Source organism: Mytilus californianus, unplaced genomic scaffold (assembly GCF_021869535.1).
Source record: "Mytilus californianus isolate M0D057914Y unplaced genomic scaffold, xbMytCali1.0.p SCAF_2, whole genome shotgun sequence".
Classification (NCBI taxonomy): Eukaryota; Metazoa; Mollusca; class Bivalvia; order Mytilida; family Mytilidae; genus Mytilus; species Mytilus californianus.
The window spans coordinates 4,503,625-4,523,283 of NW_026262668.1; the positions used below are offsets into that span (position 1 = coordinate 4,503,625).

The following is a 19,659-nucleotide window of genomic DNA, read 5'->3' on the forward strand; positions in this document are numbered from 1 at the left end:
CAACCAAAAGGAGAGGCGAGAGATACCAATGGGGACATTCAGACTCATGAGTCGAAAATTAACTGTCAACGCCATGGGAAAAAAAAGAAAAGGAACAAACGACAAACAACAGTATACAAAACACAACATAGAAAACTAAAGACCGAGCAACAGGAACCCAACCAAAAACCGGGAGTGATTTCAGGTGTCAAATTGTAATTGCGGTAATGTCCTTGATATGAGTCAAAAGTCCTAGTAATTTGCAGCAACAGACACGATAGTACGTGATGTCTGCTTTTCTTTCCAATAATAGGTTATATATTCAGACTTTGAGCAATGTTTATCAGGAAATAAGGTATATATAAACATTCACTATCATATCATATATTCCCACAGAAACTTTCTTCACGTAAGTACAATGTTAATATGACTTTTAAGATTTAAGCATTTGTTTTGTTTTATGAAAACCAGAAACGATACTAGGATTTCGTACCGGTAACTAGTGCTTTCACATCTTAATTAACATTTATAAAATGGAAACATCACAATGATGGTGAAGGATTTAAGGCATTATAAATCCAAGACCGAAGAAACAGAATTAAAAAGAAAATTTGGTTTTGAAAAATTTCCGAAATGTAGAAGTTTCAAAGTATTCCGTAAATTTAGTTGATCGAGGCATTCCAAAAGATGTATTTTATTTCCGTATTAAATGTAACATATAGGTGTCAGACCACCAATTCAAAATCCCTATATATTCATCCATTTTTGTCTATTTTCACAGCTTTCAAAATATTTTACCTAAAGTTTAACTTCATAGAAACCAGGTGTATCCTGAATTGTAAATGTATCACCTTTTCGTTCCAATTTTCAATCAATGTTTATGGTCTTGTAGTGAAGTACAACCGTTCGGAAGGCAACGAAAAACTGTGGTTTAATGCAAACTCATGGACACGTAAATTTTAACTCAAAATGGTTGAAATCTATTTATCTTTCATCAAAAGTTTCATTTCTGCAAATGTGTTGGTTAGTTATAATAAAAATGACATCAAAATCACTATTTTTTGTCAGGGAAGGGCTACTTTTATATAAATTATGTTCTAAATTGGAGTGAGTGCATTGGTGGTCTGACACCTATATGACTGCACGTTCCATTCTTTATACTAAAAATTTTCGTTCGCTCAACGCTTTTACAAACTATAAAATTACAAAAAGAAACATTCAATTCTTTATTGAAATGGAGACAACTGATCGCATGATAACTTTTTCGAAACGTAAATCTTAGTTTTATTATTGCGACATACCAGTTAAGTAAATCGTGCCTTGCTGCAATACACCAAGAGAATTTCTTTAAATGAGAAAAAAAAACAATGCTTTTAAAAAATTCTCTAGCCGATAATTATTTTGTTCACAATTATCCCAATATATTTTTTTTATACCCCCGCTTTCTAAAGCTAGTGTTTTTAGTGATAGAGGAGTCTGTCTGTTCGTCCTCTTTTCCGACTTTTGTTTCTGCAGCTACTCCTGAACTGTTTGACACAATTTTGTGAAACTTTCACAGAATCTTAGTCACATGATGTTATTTTGCACCTCCTATTTTATTTTTATCTGAATGACTTTTGGGCTTTACTTTTAGGTGACATTTTCTTCGTCAAATCTGCACACTATAGTTCACATTTGTATAATTTCTCCTCCTAAACCCTTAATCGTAATTTGATGAACAATTTTCAGAATCTTTACCATATAATGCCATTGTGTTCTTCCAACTTTGGTTTTCGTCCGAATTATTCTGAAGGTTTCCCTCAGCAAATCAGCTTTTGCAAGGGGCTTGGGTATCAGTTTGTGTCACAGAAAAATTTACAATGAAATGCATGCATATATATATATATTGGTAAAGCTATAGTAAGACATATCTTTCATTACTGCCAGATATACTTTAGATATGAAGGCCGTATACCAATCTGAGTGCATTGTGTGTTAAGGTATATAGACAAAAGTTGCAGTTAGAAAAGTCAAAATGTTCTTTCTCATAAAACAGTTAGTACAGCAATGGGAACTACAGGCGATCAAAAGGATAGTTTCTGTAATCTCATCATCAACGTATCGGTTCGAAGTCATTGCTAAATTCTGTAAATTCCATCTTCTATACCCCGATAAAAGAAAAATCGTGTGTACTCTCGATACCATAAGTAATGTTTGCTGCTTAAGGAGTCATCCAATTGTTTGGTCATATTGGCATTTGTGTATGGTTGGTCATTTCTGCTTTCAAAGTCTCTACCTTTCTAATATAGTTTTCCAACTAGTTGACAATTATAAAAATTAGTCAATAAATGTTTTTAAGATTAGTAACTCATACAAGGAATCATCCAAGGTTTCACTTATATGGCATTTTTGTATATCTTGTATAGCTGATCATTGTTGTAGTTTATAGCTTCTACCTATCTACGTCTGATATCTGAAGTTTACATAAGAACCAATTCGGAATTTGATCATTTGGTCCACAAGTGGATGTTAATAATACATCTTATTCCAGTATAACAACCATGCTTAACCCTGCCACATTAATTCTGTATGTGCCTGTCCAAAATCAGGAGCCTGCAATTTTGTAATTGTTGTTGGTTTTAACTTCTGCTCCAACGATTGGCGTTTACACATCTCAGTTAATACGTTACGCTCGTGCATGTTCACACTATAAGGACCTCTGTGTATGGGAAGTACTCCACAAAAATTGCTCCTTTAGAGTTGTGAGGAAAAACAACTGAAATCGACATTACATAAATTTTTTCAGTCACCATCACAAATTGGTTGACCGATAAGGTGTGTCAGAGTATCAACTCACTAGCGACATGTTTTCGTAGTCTTAGATCTTTAGAATCCAGTATAGTGGTCTGACCTTTAATTGTACAGATTGTGACATTTTCAATTAATAAGAATTCGTATGACGGGTGATGCAAGCATAGCAGGGGACGCTGTCTTGTTTGACGCAACCGCTCAAATTGAAGTTTTTGTGAATCCCTTATTTCTTGCCTGTTGCCTTGATTTGTTTCTTGTTAGTCGATCGATTTACGAGAATGGAACATTGGTTTACAATTGTTGCCTTAATTTGTTCAGGTTTAACATAAGGTAAGTTTTTAATGTGTAATTGTCTTAATGTTGTCTATATGTGTTTAGCTTGTAATCCTGAAATGTTTTACTATCACGAAAACCATTATTTATCCAATAATTCAAATATCTCTCATTAAATTTGGTATGAATTGCATACAATAAGCGCCTTTGCGAAAAAAAAATTGATTTTCCCAAACATTATAAAAATTAAATATAGCAAGTAAATAATCAATCTTTCTTGCAAACCCATTGGGTAATGGTAGTCTTGAATTATAAACATCTCAAAAGTAAACAATTATCGGATTATATCACTTGCAACAATAAAACAATCGACAATTTTCTGAAACAATGTATAAACTTATTTTTGTAAGTTTCTTATCCGACTACTTAAAAATTATAAAATTGCGAATGGAAATGAGGAATATGTCAAAGAGACAACAACCCGGCCAAAGAGCAGATAACAGCCGAAGGCATAACATGGCTTTGTCAAGGTTTAACTACTGCAATACAATTAAACTTATGCAGGCATATGTATAAGCTATTGCCAGTTTCAGAAACCAGAAGTAAATGTTAGCTTATAAAATACAAGCTATATCAGTAACATTTAGCTTGATGGTACAAAGTCTACAAAAAAAGAATTATGACCACACCAATTAGAGTTATTGCCCTTAATATATTTGTATTATCTGATGTCACTCTGAGGAGAGGGTTTCACAAAGGTATTTATAACTGAATTATAGAGCATGTACATGAAATATCACAAATGAATTCAACAATGATTCCAATGATATCACTCTCACCTCAATTTAATTTTTTTTAAATAGCTTACAAAAGAAGAAACTATTTCACTAATTTCAGAAAGTAATTGTTCTCTAACTGCGTTTTAGTCTTGTACATTTCATTGTGAAATGAAATTAATCTTTTTCTCTTGAAAGAGGCAGTATCAATGATAACATTTATTTTACAGATATTACAATGTCTTTCAAGAAATATTTTATGTGTCTGTATCTCTTGTTGTCTCTTCACACAAGTCATTCATTTCCCGTGGAGGATAGCCCTAAAAACTCGTCGTCAAAGGGGTATGAACCGGTTAGTTTAGCATTGGCCAAACGCAAAGTAGATACTGCGACTTCACAACAGCAAACTCATCTGTTAGATAATGAGTTTAAACAAAAATACTTGAGCTGGAAACAACAAAAGCTCAAACAAAGAGAGCGTGTGTTGCTTAATTCCGATGAGTGTCATTTTAACTTTAACCTATCAGATACTCAAAGTGCCGAGAGATATGTTGCAACTGAGCTCTTAAAACCAGATGATGTCTTCGCTTTTTACATTTATTTAAACGCAAAGAATTCAAATAAAAGATCGAAAGAATATTTTGACGATATAAATAAGCTTAATAGCCTTCAAGAGTGGATCTGGCTGGAAAGTTCGATGACATTTAATGTTTTGAAATCGCCTATCGATATCGGTGCAATCACGTTCACTATTTCAAAATATGGCACTCGGAATGTGTGGCTCGAATGGACACTACCAGACACGTGTGGTCCTAACAATCCAATCGGTTATTACAACGAATCACACAGGCTTATATTATATATCTTGGAAAACCTTATTGAAAACAATACGTTGAAAGACTCTTATCTTTGTCATCGAAATTTCGATTGCGACACTTCATTTATAGAATGGTGTTGGTGGATTACAACTGTGTGGATTGGCTATGATTATAATTGTTATCCAATAAACACCTTGCATACAGGCAATTTTGGTTCAATTTTGATTTCAAAAACCGATTTATCAAAACTTTTAACTTTTGTTGTTGGATTGATAGGATATATGCATCCATTTCTATGGCATATTCTGGAATCCGTCCAGTTACCATGGTTACCGAAAACTAAGAAAAGAAGAGAATTAAGAAAATATTACAAAGATACTTACAAAATAGAAAAGCCTTACGGATATGTGAGGGTACTCCAAAAAATATTTTTCCGTTACAATAAAGAACTCTGTCCAATAATATCCTTTTTTGCTTTTTCAACTGTTGTGTTATTTGTATTTAACCTGTACAAGTTGTTAAACATTCGTAACGAAATGTTCAAAGAGGACGGTTACGATAATTTTCCAAATGTTTACCGGTTTGGAGTGCCAGAATATACATCAATGAATCGTTCGTATACATTTCCTATTTCAATTGTTGCATACTTTGTATGCAATATTTGGATTTATGTAAGATATAATGAAAACAACATGAACAAGGAGTTTATCATATGTATACCAAACACTATTCTGGGAAGAAGCTGGCGTGTGGTACCAGGATTTCCTGAAAGTACTAAAACATTAATTGCGAGTGAAAAACTGGTTTACCGATTCAAATTCCTCTTCAGCAAGAAATTCTGGCTTTTAATTTGGTGTAGAAGCTTTGAAACACCAATGTGTATGAAAAATTCATTGAAACTATCAAATTTAAAAATTCTCTACGTATTTGTATTCTTTCCAATGATAATTTTGATATTTATCATTAACATCATACTAAATATTGTACTTTGTACTCTACCGGCTCTTTGGTTTGTCTTTTTAATGCCATACATTTTATATGACAAATACATCTCTAGAACAGATTCACATGACGATAAGCAACCAGCAATCGAACAATCAAGATCAGATTCTCGAAGTTCGCCAAACAGTAATACACATACAAATGAGAATACCACTGTAAACTCGAACTCACAAAGCATACAATCAAATAGCATAAACAGTACTCAAAATGAGGAAACGCCTCTACCTCAAATTTCAGCAAAAATACTACTAACCAGCATAGGTGAACTGTTTCTGTTTTTACTTTACCTTTTAACTCTGAGAGAACAAATAGGTCTCTGTATATTTATATTAAGATCATTGTGTTATACAATAATCTTCGGATTTATAGCACCTGGTTTTGTAATGCGTTGCTTTATCCTTGTAATTGCATCACTTGGATACTTTTTATCATATTTTTTAAGTTATATTGATTTATACAGCACTTTGTTGAAGTTAGTTTTTACCGTTCAGGAAGAAACCAAAAAAAAGAAAAATAAAGGAAATGAGAAAGTTGAGAGCGGAACCAACGCAATCGAACATATTTGTGCGGCAAATCGTAATGCTGAGAGCGGTAGAAACAAAAACGAACAAAATGTAGACGAAATAACCGAAGACTTATTCAACTATGTTGTTGATAATTGTAGTACTGTTAAGAGAAGTTCATTCCTTTTGATAGTGAAAACATTTATGACTATTATTTTCCTAACTGTCACTTTACTGATACTTAGAGACACCGGCAAACTTCAGGACCTAAACTTAAATGAAATCGTACCATTTCTATTGGTCTTAATTTCTCCGAAAGTAGTTTCTATCTTTACAGCATACAAGACGGAAGACGAAATTAAACGGCACAAAGGAGATATTGAAAAGTTGATTAAGGATTTTAATACAAACGGAAAAACGAACAAAGTGCATGATATACACGTCTTAAATGCATATGTTTTTTGTATCTAAATGAATTATGAATGGAATTAATACCCGTGAAAGAATTCAGATTTTGAAATGTCATACAGAATAATGTACATGTGATTTAGAATAAATAATATTTTAGATTGTGCAAGTTATATTAATTCAACGCTAGTTTTAAAAAATTGTGTATAAAGTATATTGCTAAAAGAAGATACAAACGGGAAATTATGATCCATTAGTTGAAGAAATACAAACAACACTGTGTCAAACATAACAGATGAAAAGAGAATTAAACAACTTACTCTTAAAAAGGTTATCAATTTAACACTGTAGTAAGATATATAAATATTGTCTTTATCGATACTTAATTCAACACTGTAGTAAGATATATAAATATTGTCTTTATCGATACTTAATTCAACACTGTAGTAAGATATATAAATATCGTCTTTATCGATACTTATATTGATTTTGTTATTAATAAATTAAAACATAGCTAAATATAGATTGCATTTTAGATCCTAGTTCGAGACTTACATTTTGGCACTGTATAAGGTCAGGCTTTTCTCGGACTGCATGCGTTCTATAAATAGCAAGTTTAGTCTGCGAATACATAATTTATTTATTAGATGTCATTAGCTTTTAGTGATAACTGTCCACAAATGTGAGTCCTCTGCGGCTTTTGCCTTTTTGTAAGTTAGTGTGTGTGCTTTGTGCAGATCTGATGAGTCAAGCCAATTTCGTCTGATGTTTACAGTTTGTTCGCATTTTGTGCTGTTACACCACTGTACTATGTAATGGGAGGATTGAGCGCTCACAGACATGTTTAATCCCGCCACACTAGTTCTGTATGAACCTGTCCCAAAGTCAGAAGCGTGTACTACAATAGTTTTGTTGCTGTATGACATATTTGATTTCCAGTTATTGTTTTAGCTAGAAAACGCCGGTTTTTTTTGTCTTTTGAATACATGTTGTTTCAAATTTTGTAATGTTGGGGCCTTTCATATAGGTCATGGAACGACCGTTCATCTCTGAGGGGAGGTAAAGTTTTAGGTTGCAATCAACTAAGTCACCAAACCATTAATTAATTGAGAGGATATATATATAAGTTCGTATAGTTATATAAAATCTCACCGTCCATAGAGTATGTAGTTTCTCAGTATATCAAAATTAAACCGTCATTAGTTTCTGATAATGAAGATATTACATCTTAATTTGTATTTGATGTGAAAATTGATCAAAATTTCGTTTGATGTGTTTGAGGTTTTGATTTTGCCAATTGTAAAAGAACTTTCCGTTTTGAATTTTATTTGGAGTTCGGTATTTTTGTTGTTTTACTTTTTTGTATAAGGTTTCGTGGATCATTTTAGAAGATTCGGCAGTATATAGTATTAAAGTGTAGAGTGTAAGTAGATTCAATTGTCATACTTTGGATGAAATTTCAAGCACAGATCAGTACATAGACAGACCTATGAATGTTTAGAGCATCGTCTTTAATGATTGCCGTTTTAGGTACATTTTTGGGTTAATTAATTAAGTTAATTACCAATTTCCAATTCACTTTTTAAGAAGTTTAGTATGCATTGTAATAGATTGTTTCTTCCCGTTGTTGTATGAAGTCTACTATGTAAGTACTGTGGTTTATGCATTGAGACTTTTAAAAAGAATTCACCAACGCAATATACTGTTAAACCTTTGTTTGAGCATTAATACATGTAAGAGCCCACTAGTGAATGTTGTTGCAACTTGTATGGTTCGTGGCAACTTTTGTTCATCAAATATAACAAGCGTCTCTAAAGAAACACTATCACCTCTAACTGTGTGTCATTGTAATGCTCCTCAGAAAGAACACATAATAAACGTTGTCATTTAGTGAAATGTTCCTCTGGAGAACACACAGCTCAATGTGCCTTTGGGGAACGGTTTATCAAAAATTACAATTAAGTGGGATTTCCCTCTAGGGAACACATAATTAAAGTTACAAATTTATGAAACGTTTCTCCGGGGAACACATAATAAAAGTTACCATTTTGTGTAATGTTCCTCTGGAAGAACTCAAGATAAACGTTTGGTGAAATGTTCCTCTGGGGAACAGTCATATCAAATAGTACCATTTAGTGAATTGTTCCTCTGGGGAACACATAATAAAAGTTACCATTCAGTCGAAAGTTATAAATGACTCAATTATTTTTCTTCTGCAGCATTCTCCCTAGAAATTAATAAGTTTTGAGTTAGGACTACTAGGAGTGATATAATCTTTATCATTTAGTATTTAATAACTTTCGACTAAATAATAATTCTTATATGTGTTCCTCAGAATGAGGGACATTTCCACTGGTAACTTTTGATGTGTGTTTCCAAGAGAATCTTTGCACTTAAAGGTAAATTTTTATTTGTGTTCCCCGGCGGCACATTGAGCTGTGTGTTCCCCACGTGAATATTTCCCTAAATGCTAACTTTTAATATTTAATACCCAGAGGAACATTACAATGTTCCCCGGGGAACAATTCACTACATGGTTATCTATCATTTGGCATGACAATGCACTTCTTTCCGGTCTCTGATTTTCACCTAGGATGTCAACGTGCACAAATTCCTTCATAGGCCTTTACCAAATGCAACTTGTTATGGTAATACTGACCACCAAACTTTCTAAGAAGTGTTATCTTGACAATCAAAATTGTTTAATCCTTATATAACTAATCCTTCTGACCTAGAAAGAATCTCTTATCAGAATAGCTACCACTACATGGCTAAATTTGATTCGTCAAACATGAAAACCGATTAGTTTGCCCTTTAATGTGGCAAACAAGAAAAAACACCACCTCAAATTTCACAACTTAAAACTGTCTATCATAGTTTTCAAAATACAAGGTAAAAACGCTATCGGTCATAATATCTATTGCCATATCTCAATTTGCTGATATTTTTTTTTAACTATTTACAGTTTCTCTTTATCTCCATACGTTTTTATCAATTTTTAATGGAAACTGAAAAGAAAGCTTTATGGATTCAACTAAAGCTTTTGGTGATGCTTATCTTGTCTAGCTGACCATTTTTGCTGTTAAAAGTGTGTTAATAAGTCTTTAATAGTTTTAAATAAATAGCTATTGTAAACAAGAGTGCACACGCTGAAATGTCTCGACTTCTTTCCTAATCATTGATATTATGTTGATAGTTCGAAATATAAAGCTTTACTCTAACTATCACATAAACTTTACATGATCCAAGAAAATGAGGTCAAGGTCATATAAACCAAACAAGAAATACATGTACACCTTACAATCATTCAATGCATTAAATATAGTTGACCTATTGCTTTTAGTTTCTAAGATACAGACTTAACCAAGAAAACTAAACATTGACTAATGAACCATGAAAATCAGGTCAAGGTCAGATGAACCATGCCAGGCATGTACAGCTTACAATCCTTCCTTACAACAAATATAGTTGACCTATTGCTTATAGTAATAGAAAAACAGACCAAAAAACAAAAACTTAACACTGAGCTATGAACCGTGAAATGAGGTCAAGGTCAAATAAAACAGGCCAGACTGACATGTACATCATAAAATATTTCCATACACCAAATATAGTTGACCTATTGCATATAGTATTAGAAAAAAAGACCAAAACTCAAAAATTTAACATTGACCACTAAACCATGAAAATGAGTTCAAGATCAGAAGACACCTGCCATCTAGACATGTACACCTTACAATCATTCCATACACCAAAAATAGTAGACCATAAGAAAAACAGACCAAAACACAAAAACTTAACTATAACCACTGAACCATGAAAATGAGGTCAAGGTCAGATGACACCTGCTCGACAAAAATCGAAAAAAAAATGGTAAAAATCGTCTTTTAAGAGCAAAAACTCCTGACAATTTTGGTACAGATTAACAGTTAGTAGGTTGCTTTGACCTGTAATTGTTAACTTTTTATACATTGTGACTTGGATGGAGAGTTGTCTCATTGGCACTCGTACTACATCTTCTTATTTATTTTGACATTCTGATAACTTTTTTGTTATAGTTAATGAACAACAGATGCAAATGTGCAAATGTAATTGTACTCACATACTAGTAACATGGATAAAGTGTCAAATATACTTAACATTGTTTCACACCACTCAAGAACCAATATCTGACTATAAATAGATTTATAGCTGCAGCAATTTCAGTCAAATTGCTGGTAGGATCAAACAAATGATTTGCATTCTTAAATTAGTTTTACATTCTAAAAAGAAAGCAGTAAAAATATGAAGAAGCATTGTGTGATTAGAACCTTTTCATCTAAGCAATATTCTTGGTTTAATAGCAACTGGAGTATTTCACTAAGACTCTTTACTTATTGTGATTCATCACTGTGACTTACACTATGGGTGCAACTAATGGACCAGAAACTCATTATCCCTCATGAGGTCTTATCTGGCCATTAGTAGAAGAATGTTGCTTTTGCTATAGTTTAATGTGTTGCTTTATTTATGTTTTTCAATTTTCGATGTCTGTCATTTTAATTTCTCATGAACGCGTCTATACTTTGACAGTTTTTATACTTATGGTTTGCTCTTTCATTTAAAATTTAAAGTTTTACACCCACAAACAAAATATAAGTTTGACATTGTCAAAAGGATTACATAAAAGAAACAAGAGACTCCTGAGAGTCAGACTCGCTCACCTGGAATTTCTGTGTGTAGATTTTGCATCAATGATTATGCTGCTGTTTAATGTATACTAATGCATGTTTTTAAAGATTCTCACTATCTATCATAGTTTCTGAAACAACTAAAATGATTGGTAAACATCATCTTAATAGATATCAATTGATGATTTCAATCATGGTGAATCATTTGCAAGCCAATACTTTGCTGAACATTTTTGCCAAAGTTTCTCTCTATAATCTATCATAGTTTCTGCGAAAAACTAATAAATTCATAAAAATCATCTTTCAAGGGCAATAACTCCTTCAAGGTTTTAATTGACAATTTTGGTCACGATGACTTATTTGTAAGTCTTACTTTGCTGAACATCTTTGCCTTCAAAGTTTCTGTTTATCTTAACAACTTAATAAAAATAGGCTTTTAAGGGCAATTACTCCTATAGGGATCAATTGAAGAAATCAGTCCTACATCTGGTAGATCTTACTTTGCTGAACATTTTTGCTGTTTAAAATTTCTTATTATCTATACTAGTTTTCAAGATAATAACAAAAAACTGAGACATTTCATAATAAATTGCTTCGCCAAGCGCAGCTGGATACGACAGCAGAGGTCCAACCCTGAACAGTTGGGGCAAAAATGGACACAATATTCGTGCTTGATACAGCTCTGAATTTGGATTGTAATTCAATATTTGACACATAATAGGTTTCTGACACAGAATAACTGTAGTCAAAGAACTTAGAATTGGTTATATGATTTGAATTTATAGTCAATTTTTTGCTTTTGTGCAATACACTATGCTGTTGCGAATTGACTCCCCCCCCCCCCCCTTTTTTTCTCAAAAAAAAAAAATGAAGGATTATCTTTTTGATTTCTGAAATCTTGAGGAGAAAAATTGTCCCCCACCACCAATTTTTTTTTACCCCCCCCCCCCTCCAATTTTTTTAACCTCCCCCCCCCCCCCCCTTTTTCCAAGAAAAATTCTTTACCTCAGTCATGGTCATGATTTCAATTCAAATTTCCAATGGAGTTTGCAACCATATTAACCCATTTAAATACATCATAAAAGTCTTAAAATAGAAAATGGCATACATAATCATATCTAAAATTAATTTACCTTAATCAGCATTTTTTAAATTATTAAAATAGTAACTTCATTAATTGACAGCTAATCACCTCAAGACAATACAAAAATTCTTTATACATAATTTAAAAGCAGTGTAAGGGAGGTAATTCAAAGTTGTGTTTGAATTACCTCCCTTACACTGTAATTTGTACTTTTAAAAGTAATTGTCCATTAACCAGGATACCCTTGTTTTTCTCACTTTTTTGCCCCTAATTCCTAAACGGTCAGAGCCATAATCCCCCAAAGCCAATCCTAACCATCCCTTTGTGGTATGGAAACTTGTGGTATAATTTCAGAGAGATCCATACACTGTTCCACAAGTTATTGTCATGAAACTAGAAAAATGCTTATTTGGGCCCCTTTTTGGCCCCTAATTCCTAAACTGTTGGGACCATAACCCCCAAAATCAATCCCAACCTTCCTTTTGTGGTTATAAACCTTATGTTTAAATTTCATAGATTTCTATTAACTAATACTAAAGTTATTGTCCGGAAACCAAATTCTTCGGACGACGACGTGATACCAATATACGACCGCAAAATTATTTGCGGTCGTATAAAAATAAGTATTTAAGGGGCATAAACTCCATATTGGGATGTCTGATTTGTCTGCACATTTTCTAATAAATAGATCCTCAACTGCTGATCACTTTAAACTATGTCAGTTTTGCTCTAACTGCTTTACTTTTTGAGATATAAACCAAAAACTGCATTTTACCCCTATGTTCTAGTTTTAGCTATTGCTACCATGTTTGTTGGAAGACTGGAATTAATATTCATACTAGATACCAAAAGGGTCATTCACCCCAAGTTTGGTTGAAATTGGTTCAAGTTTCAATGGAGAAGATCTTTGAAAAAGTTTGTGACAACGACAGATTACTGATGACAACAAAGGATGCCAATAGCTCACATGGACCTTTGGGCCAGGTGAGCTAAAAAGGAAGAAGATACCAAGAGAGCATGCCAAAATACACAATTTTAGAAAGACAGACAACACCACTTAACACCATGAAAAAGAACAAGAGAAAAAAAGATTAAAAAACTTAACTAAAGTCCACAAAACACTGTTGAAGTTCAAAACATTACCTAAGTTCAGTAATTAATAAGAAATTGCAACATAAATAATCAATATAACAGGTAGAATTTATTTTAACAATAATTATATAACAAACAGGATTAATCACAGTTTTGCTCCTCCTTTACACCAACTACCCTCTCTTTAACATCTAGTTTGTCCTCTTTCACATTAATTTTCTCTTGCTTAATATCCATTCCATTTTCTATTGTAGCAATATTTTCCTCTTTTATATCAATGTCCTCCTCTTTGATATCGATGTCCTCCTCTTCAATATCAACTTCCTCCTCCAAAAGATCAACATCTTCATCAGAACTTTCATACTCCGAGTCCTCATCCTCTTCGTGAGTTTCCATATGCGCTTCTAGACCATATTTCCTAGTATATCCACGTTTACATATAGGACACACATGTGATTTAGATTTACTGTGTGTTCTCATATGTCTAGTTAGGTGTTCTTTACGTCCAAAATTTTTGTCACACACAGAACATGTAAATCTTATATCACCTGTATGAATTTGAATATGTCTCCTCAGGTGGTCATACCGTACAAATTCCTTGTCACATACTTGACATTTGTAATCACGTTCTTTCTCTGTAATGTACATATTGTCATCATCCATTTTAACCACTTTTTGCACATGTGTATCTAGATGACGTTTTAGATTAGAACTAGAAATAAATGCCTTCTCACACACTTCACATTTGTATGGTCTTTCACCTGATGAAAAAATAGACATAAAAGTTATTTATTTCTTTTAAATATATTTTTTTAAATGTTAGTAAATATGAAATAAATTTATATCAAACATTGAATAAAAAATGATATAACTACATATGTATATGCAGTTGTCTGTTAAACATAAAGTGTCAAATCAAATAATCTTTCCATTAATGTTAAACGATAGCTTTGAGATTCGGTATGATTGCCAATGAGACGGCTATCCACCAAAGATCAAATGAAGTGGATGTAAGCAATAAATAATTACCTGTGTGTACTCTGATGTGTTGTTGTAAGTGATGACTCAAGGTGAATTTTTTATGACATTTAACACAACTAAAAGATTTCTCAGGTATATGAACTTTCATGTGGGTCTGAAATAGACATACATACAAAATAAGACAGCACCTGCATATATAAAGACTATAGCATGCAAGGGCAATAACTTTTTCATAGTGAATAGAATGCCTCAACAGTATTGAATTTTAAATATCTTTTGATTATCGCAAGATTGTGAGGAAACAACCAATTATTTTTTATTTCATTTTTTAGGGAGGGATGAGATCAACTTTTGTTTCACTTAACTTGAAAACTACTTTTCATTTATGTCTGAAACCAAAATAATGAATGTCCTATTACTTATAGAAACTAAAAGGAAATCTAATCAATAGAACTCAATATAGCTCAATAATCCTTGAACACACTGTTGAAAATAAGGTCATGGTCAACCAAACCTTGCAACACAAACCTAACAATGATTGTATAGACTTAAATATATTTGACCTATTTACTAAAAGTAACTGACAAGATTAAGATTGCACAATCATAACAATTACAAAAGCTTAATTAACATTCATTTTTTGTGTGTTTTGGAAACATCAAAAGGAGGTCAAGGTTAACATAAACCTTACAAGACAGAAAACATCAAACCATCTTTATGTTTCATCTATCCCTTAAAAGTGAAAATTTGGCTCAAGGTGTCATACATATGCCTCATTATCATTTGATTCATTAACCAATTTGCTTTTTACCTGTAAATGGTGTTTCATCTGGAAAATTTTCCCACATTCTCCACATTTAAATATTGGCTTTTCTGTTGGTTGTCTCCCCTTTTTAGTGTAATCTATTAAAGTGGTGACATCAATAAATGATGCTAAGTTTTCTTCTAATGTCTGTGTGAACTGACTGATACAGATTTCTATATCTTTACTTATTGCATCATCTGTATTCTCTGAAAAATAAAGAGTACTACATTATACACTTGTGAGAAAAATATGTGCCTCAACTAACAATGACTAATGGTCTTAAATGTAATTGCAAATATAAATGTAAAAAAGCTTCATATTAGTCAACCAAACTTTTAAGAGGATCCATATGTTCCAGAATTATATGGTGCAATATAATTGTATATTTACAAATGCACCAAACTATTTATAAATATTTACCTTTTCAAATTTGAGATACATGTATCTGTTATGATATTATAAAACTGCATTCTTGTAAATGTGGAAAACTCAAAGTTACTTAGTATAGACAAGCCAAATACTGTTGATTGGTTTGTACATTATAAAATACAACACTCAATGAGAATTAAACAAGCATCCATTCTAATCACTGTAAAGTTTGATAATATTTTTGACAAACCAGATAATATTGAACAGGTAGGGGGTTATCTCCAAAATGGTTTATAATATCCTTTTTTTGGATATAATACCCTAAATGGGATTTTAGTTTACTGTGCAAAAAAATATTGCAAAGTGTAAATAATTACATAAAAGGCAACAACTTTTTGTAAGCAAATTTTCTGAATACTGGATTGTTTCTGAGTTTTATCCCTTGAAAGAAGCTGATTTTCAGAGGGATCAATCTAACAACTTATCTATTTTTTGGAAAAGGCACTAACCAAAAGTTGCTACTACTGACCTAAATATGCTAAACAAACGCTCTTACTTTGCTGAACATTTTTGCTGTTTACAGTTGATCTTTATCTTCAATAATATTCAAGATAATAACCAAAAACTGCAAAATTTCCTTAAAACAACCAATTTAGTGGCAGCAAACCAACAACAGGTTGTTCCGTGTGTCTGAAAATTTCAGGGCTGATAGATCTTGACCTTTTGAACAATTTCACCTCATGTCAGATTTGCTCTAAATGCTTTAGTTTCTGAGATATAAGCCAAAAACTGCATTTCACCCCTATGTTCTATTTTTAGCCATGGCGGCCATGTTTGTTGATGGATCAAAATTTGGGATACAATTCATAAACTAGATTCCTAAAGGAACATTCATTCAAAGTTAAGAAGTATTAGGCACAATAGTTTCAGAAGAGAAGATTTTTAAATGTTAGCAAACTTGATGAACACATTGCATAAAATTGTCTTTAAAGGGCAATAACTCCTTAAGGGGTCAATTGACAAATTTGGTCATTTAACTTTTATGTAGATCTTACTTTGCTGAACATTATTGCTGTTTACAGTTTATATCTATCTATAATAATATTCAAGACAATAACAAAAAACTGCAAAATTTCCTCAAAACTACCAATTCAGTGGCAGCAACCCAACAATGGATTGTTCGATTTGTCTGAAAATTTCAGGGCTGATAGATCTTGACCAATTGAACAATTTTACCCCATGTCAGATTTGCTCTAAAAGCTTTACATGTTTGTCGATGGATTAAAACTTCGGATATAATTTATAAACTAGATATCCTAAGGAACATTTAGATGAAGTTTGAAGGTATTTAGCCCAGTAGTTTCAGAGGAGAAGATTTTTAAATGTTAGCAAACTTGATGAACAAATTGTGTAAAATTGTCTTTAAAGGGCTATAACTCCTTAAGGGGTCAATTGACTAACCAAAAGTTGCTACTACTGACCTAAATATGCTAAACAAACGCTCTTTTCAATATTTCAGGGAAATACAAAAATTAAGATATTTTACATTGAAAATTTATATCCAATTTGGCCTATAATATCCTTTCTGGGGTGCCTATAAACTACAAAATGAAATAGAAACAAAACAAAAATTAAAAAAACAAAAATGAAACTAACAGAAACAAAACGAAAACAAACAAAATCAATCAAAAAAACATAACCAATCGAAAAGAAATACAAGAGGCTCTCAAGAGCCTGAATCGCTCACCTGTTATTTTTTTTGCTTAAATCTTTCATCAATGATTATTTTTGCTTTTTACCCATATGTTCCATTTTAGCCATAGTGTCTATGTTTCTTGACGTACAAGGAAATGAAATACAAAATTTATACTAGATTCATTTGAGAAGATTTTAAAAGTTAAAAAACATAAAACAACTTGTGTAAAATTGTCCTTAAAGGGCAATAACTCCTTAAGGGGTAAATTGACAATTTTGGTCATATAAACTTTTTTGTAGATCTTACTTTGCTGAACATTATTGCTGTTTACAGTTTATATCTATCTGTAATAATATTCAAGATAATAACAAAAAACTGCAAAATTTCCTTAAAACTACCAATTTAGTGGCAGCAACCCAACAATGAGTTGTTCGATTCGTCTGAAAATTTCAGGGCTGATAGATCTTGACCAATTGAACAATTTTACCCCATGTCAGATTTGCTCTAAAAGCTTTAGTTTTTGGGATATAAGCAAAAAACTGCATTTGACCCCTATGTTCTATTTTTAGCCATGGCGGCCATGTTTGTCGATGGATCAAAACTTCGGATACAATTTATAAACTAGATACCCTAAGGAACATTTAGTTAAAGTTTGAAAGTATTTGGCCCAGTAGTTTTAGAGGAGAAGATTTTTTAAATAGTTTACGACGACAGACGACGACGACGGACGCCAAGTGATGGCATAAGCTCACATGTGGCCCTTCGTGCCCCTGGTGAGCTATAAAGGAAACAAACTAAAAATTATTGAATATATCATAACAACTTCTCTCATATTTGCATTTATAGCCTTAGAATGTATTGTTAATAAGCATGATTAAAAGCATTTGGATGATAGTGATGAATTAGACTTTAACATCCAGTGACAAATTTTACATAAATATCGGAACAAGTACACGGTATGGTGTTTATGGTGTAAAATTAATTTTATTCATATTTCATACATAAGGGTTCAATGGTACCCTTCCAAATTTTATCAGCTTATCTGGCCATAAGGGCCATTTGAGCTTTTGCCAAATGTTTTTCATCCATTCAGATAAATTTTACACATTTTCATCTCTGGAAACTTGGACCAAAATATAGCCAAACTCACAAGAATTCCTTATCATGCTTATCGTTCATGGAATGCCCTTAACAAACATTTTTCAATTACAATGTATCTAAGAACTTTTAAAACATGGCCTTGTTGACAGATGCATTCTTTGATTCTAATTGACAAATCACCCTCTGAAACTACACAGCCGATTTTTATTGAACCGAATTTCATCGAAATTAATAACAGACTTTTACTAAACAGCATACTTTTTTATCTTAATAAGACAGCAAGAAGGAATACATTTAATTAAAGTTATTTGTTATGGAATATCTCTTTCACAGATGACAACAGATATGTTCAAATTATCTTTACCATAATTCCGTTCTCTTTCCCTTGAACATGACATCACCAAATGAGTCTTATCACTCACAGAATTTGTACTTGCATAAGCAACACGAAGGGTGCCACATGTTGAGCGAGATCTGCTTATCCTTCCAGAGTCTTTGAGATTACCCATGTTTTGGTACATTGGTTCACATCAAGTTTAAATTGCTCAGTGTTGAGTTTTGAATTTTGTGTTTTAAAGACTGCTGTTGTCTTTTCATCATCTTGCATTTGCATTTTTTGCCATGGCGTTGTCAGTTTGTCTTCCGTGACTTATGAGTTTTAACATTCCTTTGGTGTCTTCCGCCTCTCTTAATAAGATAATAATTTGCCATCAAACTATGGTTCTAACTGCTTGAGTGGTCACATGGTGGTGTGCTCGCCTCCATTGCAGGATTGATGTCACCATTTCAATTTCTGGACATGCCGTAGTCAAACATGTCAAACCGGAACTTAAAACTCGTTATTTTCTGCTTCCCACTATAAGATAAGCAGTATTAAGGACATGAACATGATGAAGAAGAAAGAGCAACAACGTTGTCTGCTCTGACTGGGAATAATGTGTCCTGGTTAGATGAAGTTTCATCTTGCAGGCTGTTTCCTGGTGCAGTAACACGTGTTAAAAACGATCTAGACACCTATTTAGAAAACTAGTGAAAAATTACTTTTGTCGTTGGGTTGCTGTCTCATATATCATATTCCGACGATTACGTTGTATTTGGACATCATGGGAAGATTAGGCTAAAGTCAAACTTTGAGGTCAAATATTATTGGGTCTTACCTTTGATGTCTGACTGATTTATTTCTTCAAGACTGACAATGTCCATTTTTTGGACCTGCCAAATTTAAAACCGGAAGTCCAAAAATATTATAAAATAGAACTAGTGTGGAGAGATCCTGTTGATATTACGGAAAAGATATTTTATCGAAAATTTT

At 32.5% G+C, this 19,659-nt stretch overlaps 1 protein-coding gene across 1 annotated transcript; it reads right to left on the reverse strand.

The window, feature by feature from the left end:
* Window positions 1-13,478: 13,478 nt before the first annotated feature.
* LOC127729121 (gastrula zinc finger protein XlCGF8.2DB-like) lies at window positions 13,479-19,581 on the reverse strand. The gene is made up of 4 exons (XM_052236778.1): window positions 19,505-19,581; window positions 15,188-15,387; window positions 14,425-14,530; window positions 13,479-14,156 (listed from the first exon to the last, which is right to left on the reverse strand). The coding sequence occupies exons 1-4, from the start codon at window positions 19,548-19,550 to the stop codon at window positions 13,537-13,539; spliced, it is 972 nt and encodes a 323-aa protein (XP_052092738.1). The 5' UTR covers window positions 19,551-19,581; the 3' UTR covers window positions 13,479-13,536.
* Window positions 19,582-19,659: the final 78 nt, after the last annotated feature.

What these genes read in the sequence shown, in the direction of transcription:
- LOC127729121 (XM_052236778.1), bottom strand. Translation starts at nt 19,550, where the DNA reads ATGGACATTGTCAGTCTTGAAGAAATAAATCAGTCAGACATCAAAG. An exon ending in AAATCAGTCAGACATCAAAG is followed by an intron (nt 15,388 to 19,504) that starts GTAAGACCCAAT and finishes TTTATTTTTCAG; the next exon opens with AGAATACAGATGATGCAATA. An exon ending in AGATGAAACACCATTTACAG is followed by an intron (nt 14,531 to 15,187) that starts GTAAAAAGCAAA and finishes TGTCTATTTCAG; the next exon opens with ACCCACATGAAAGTTCATAT.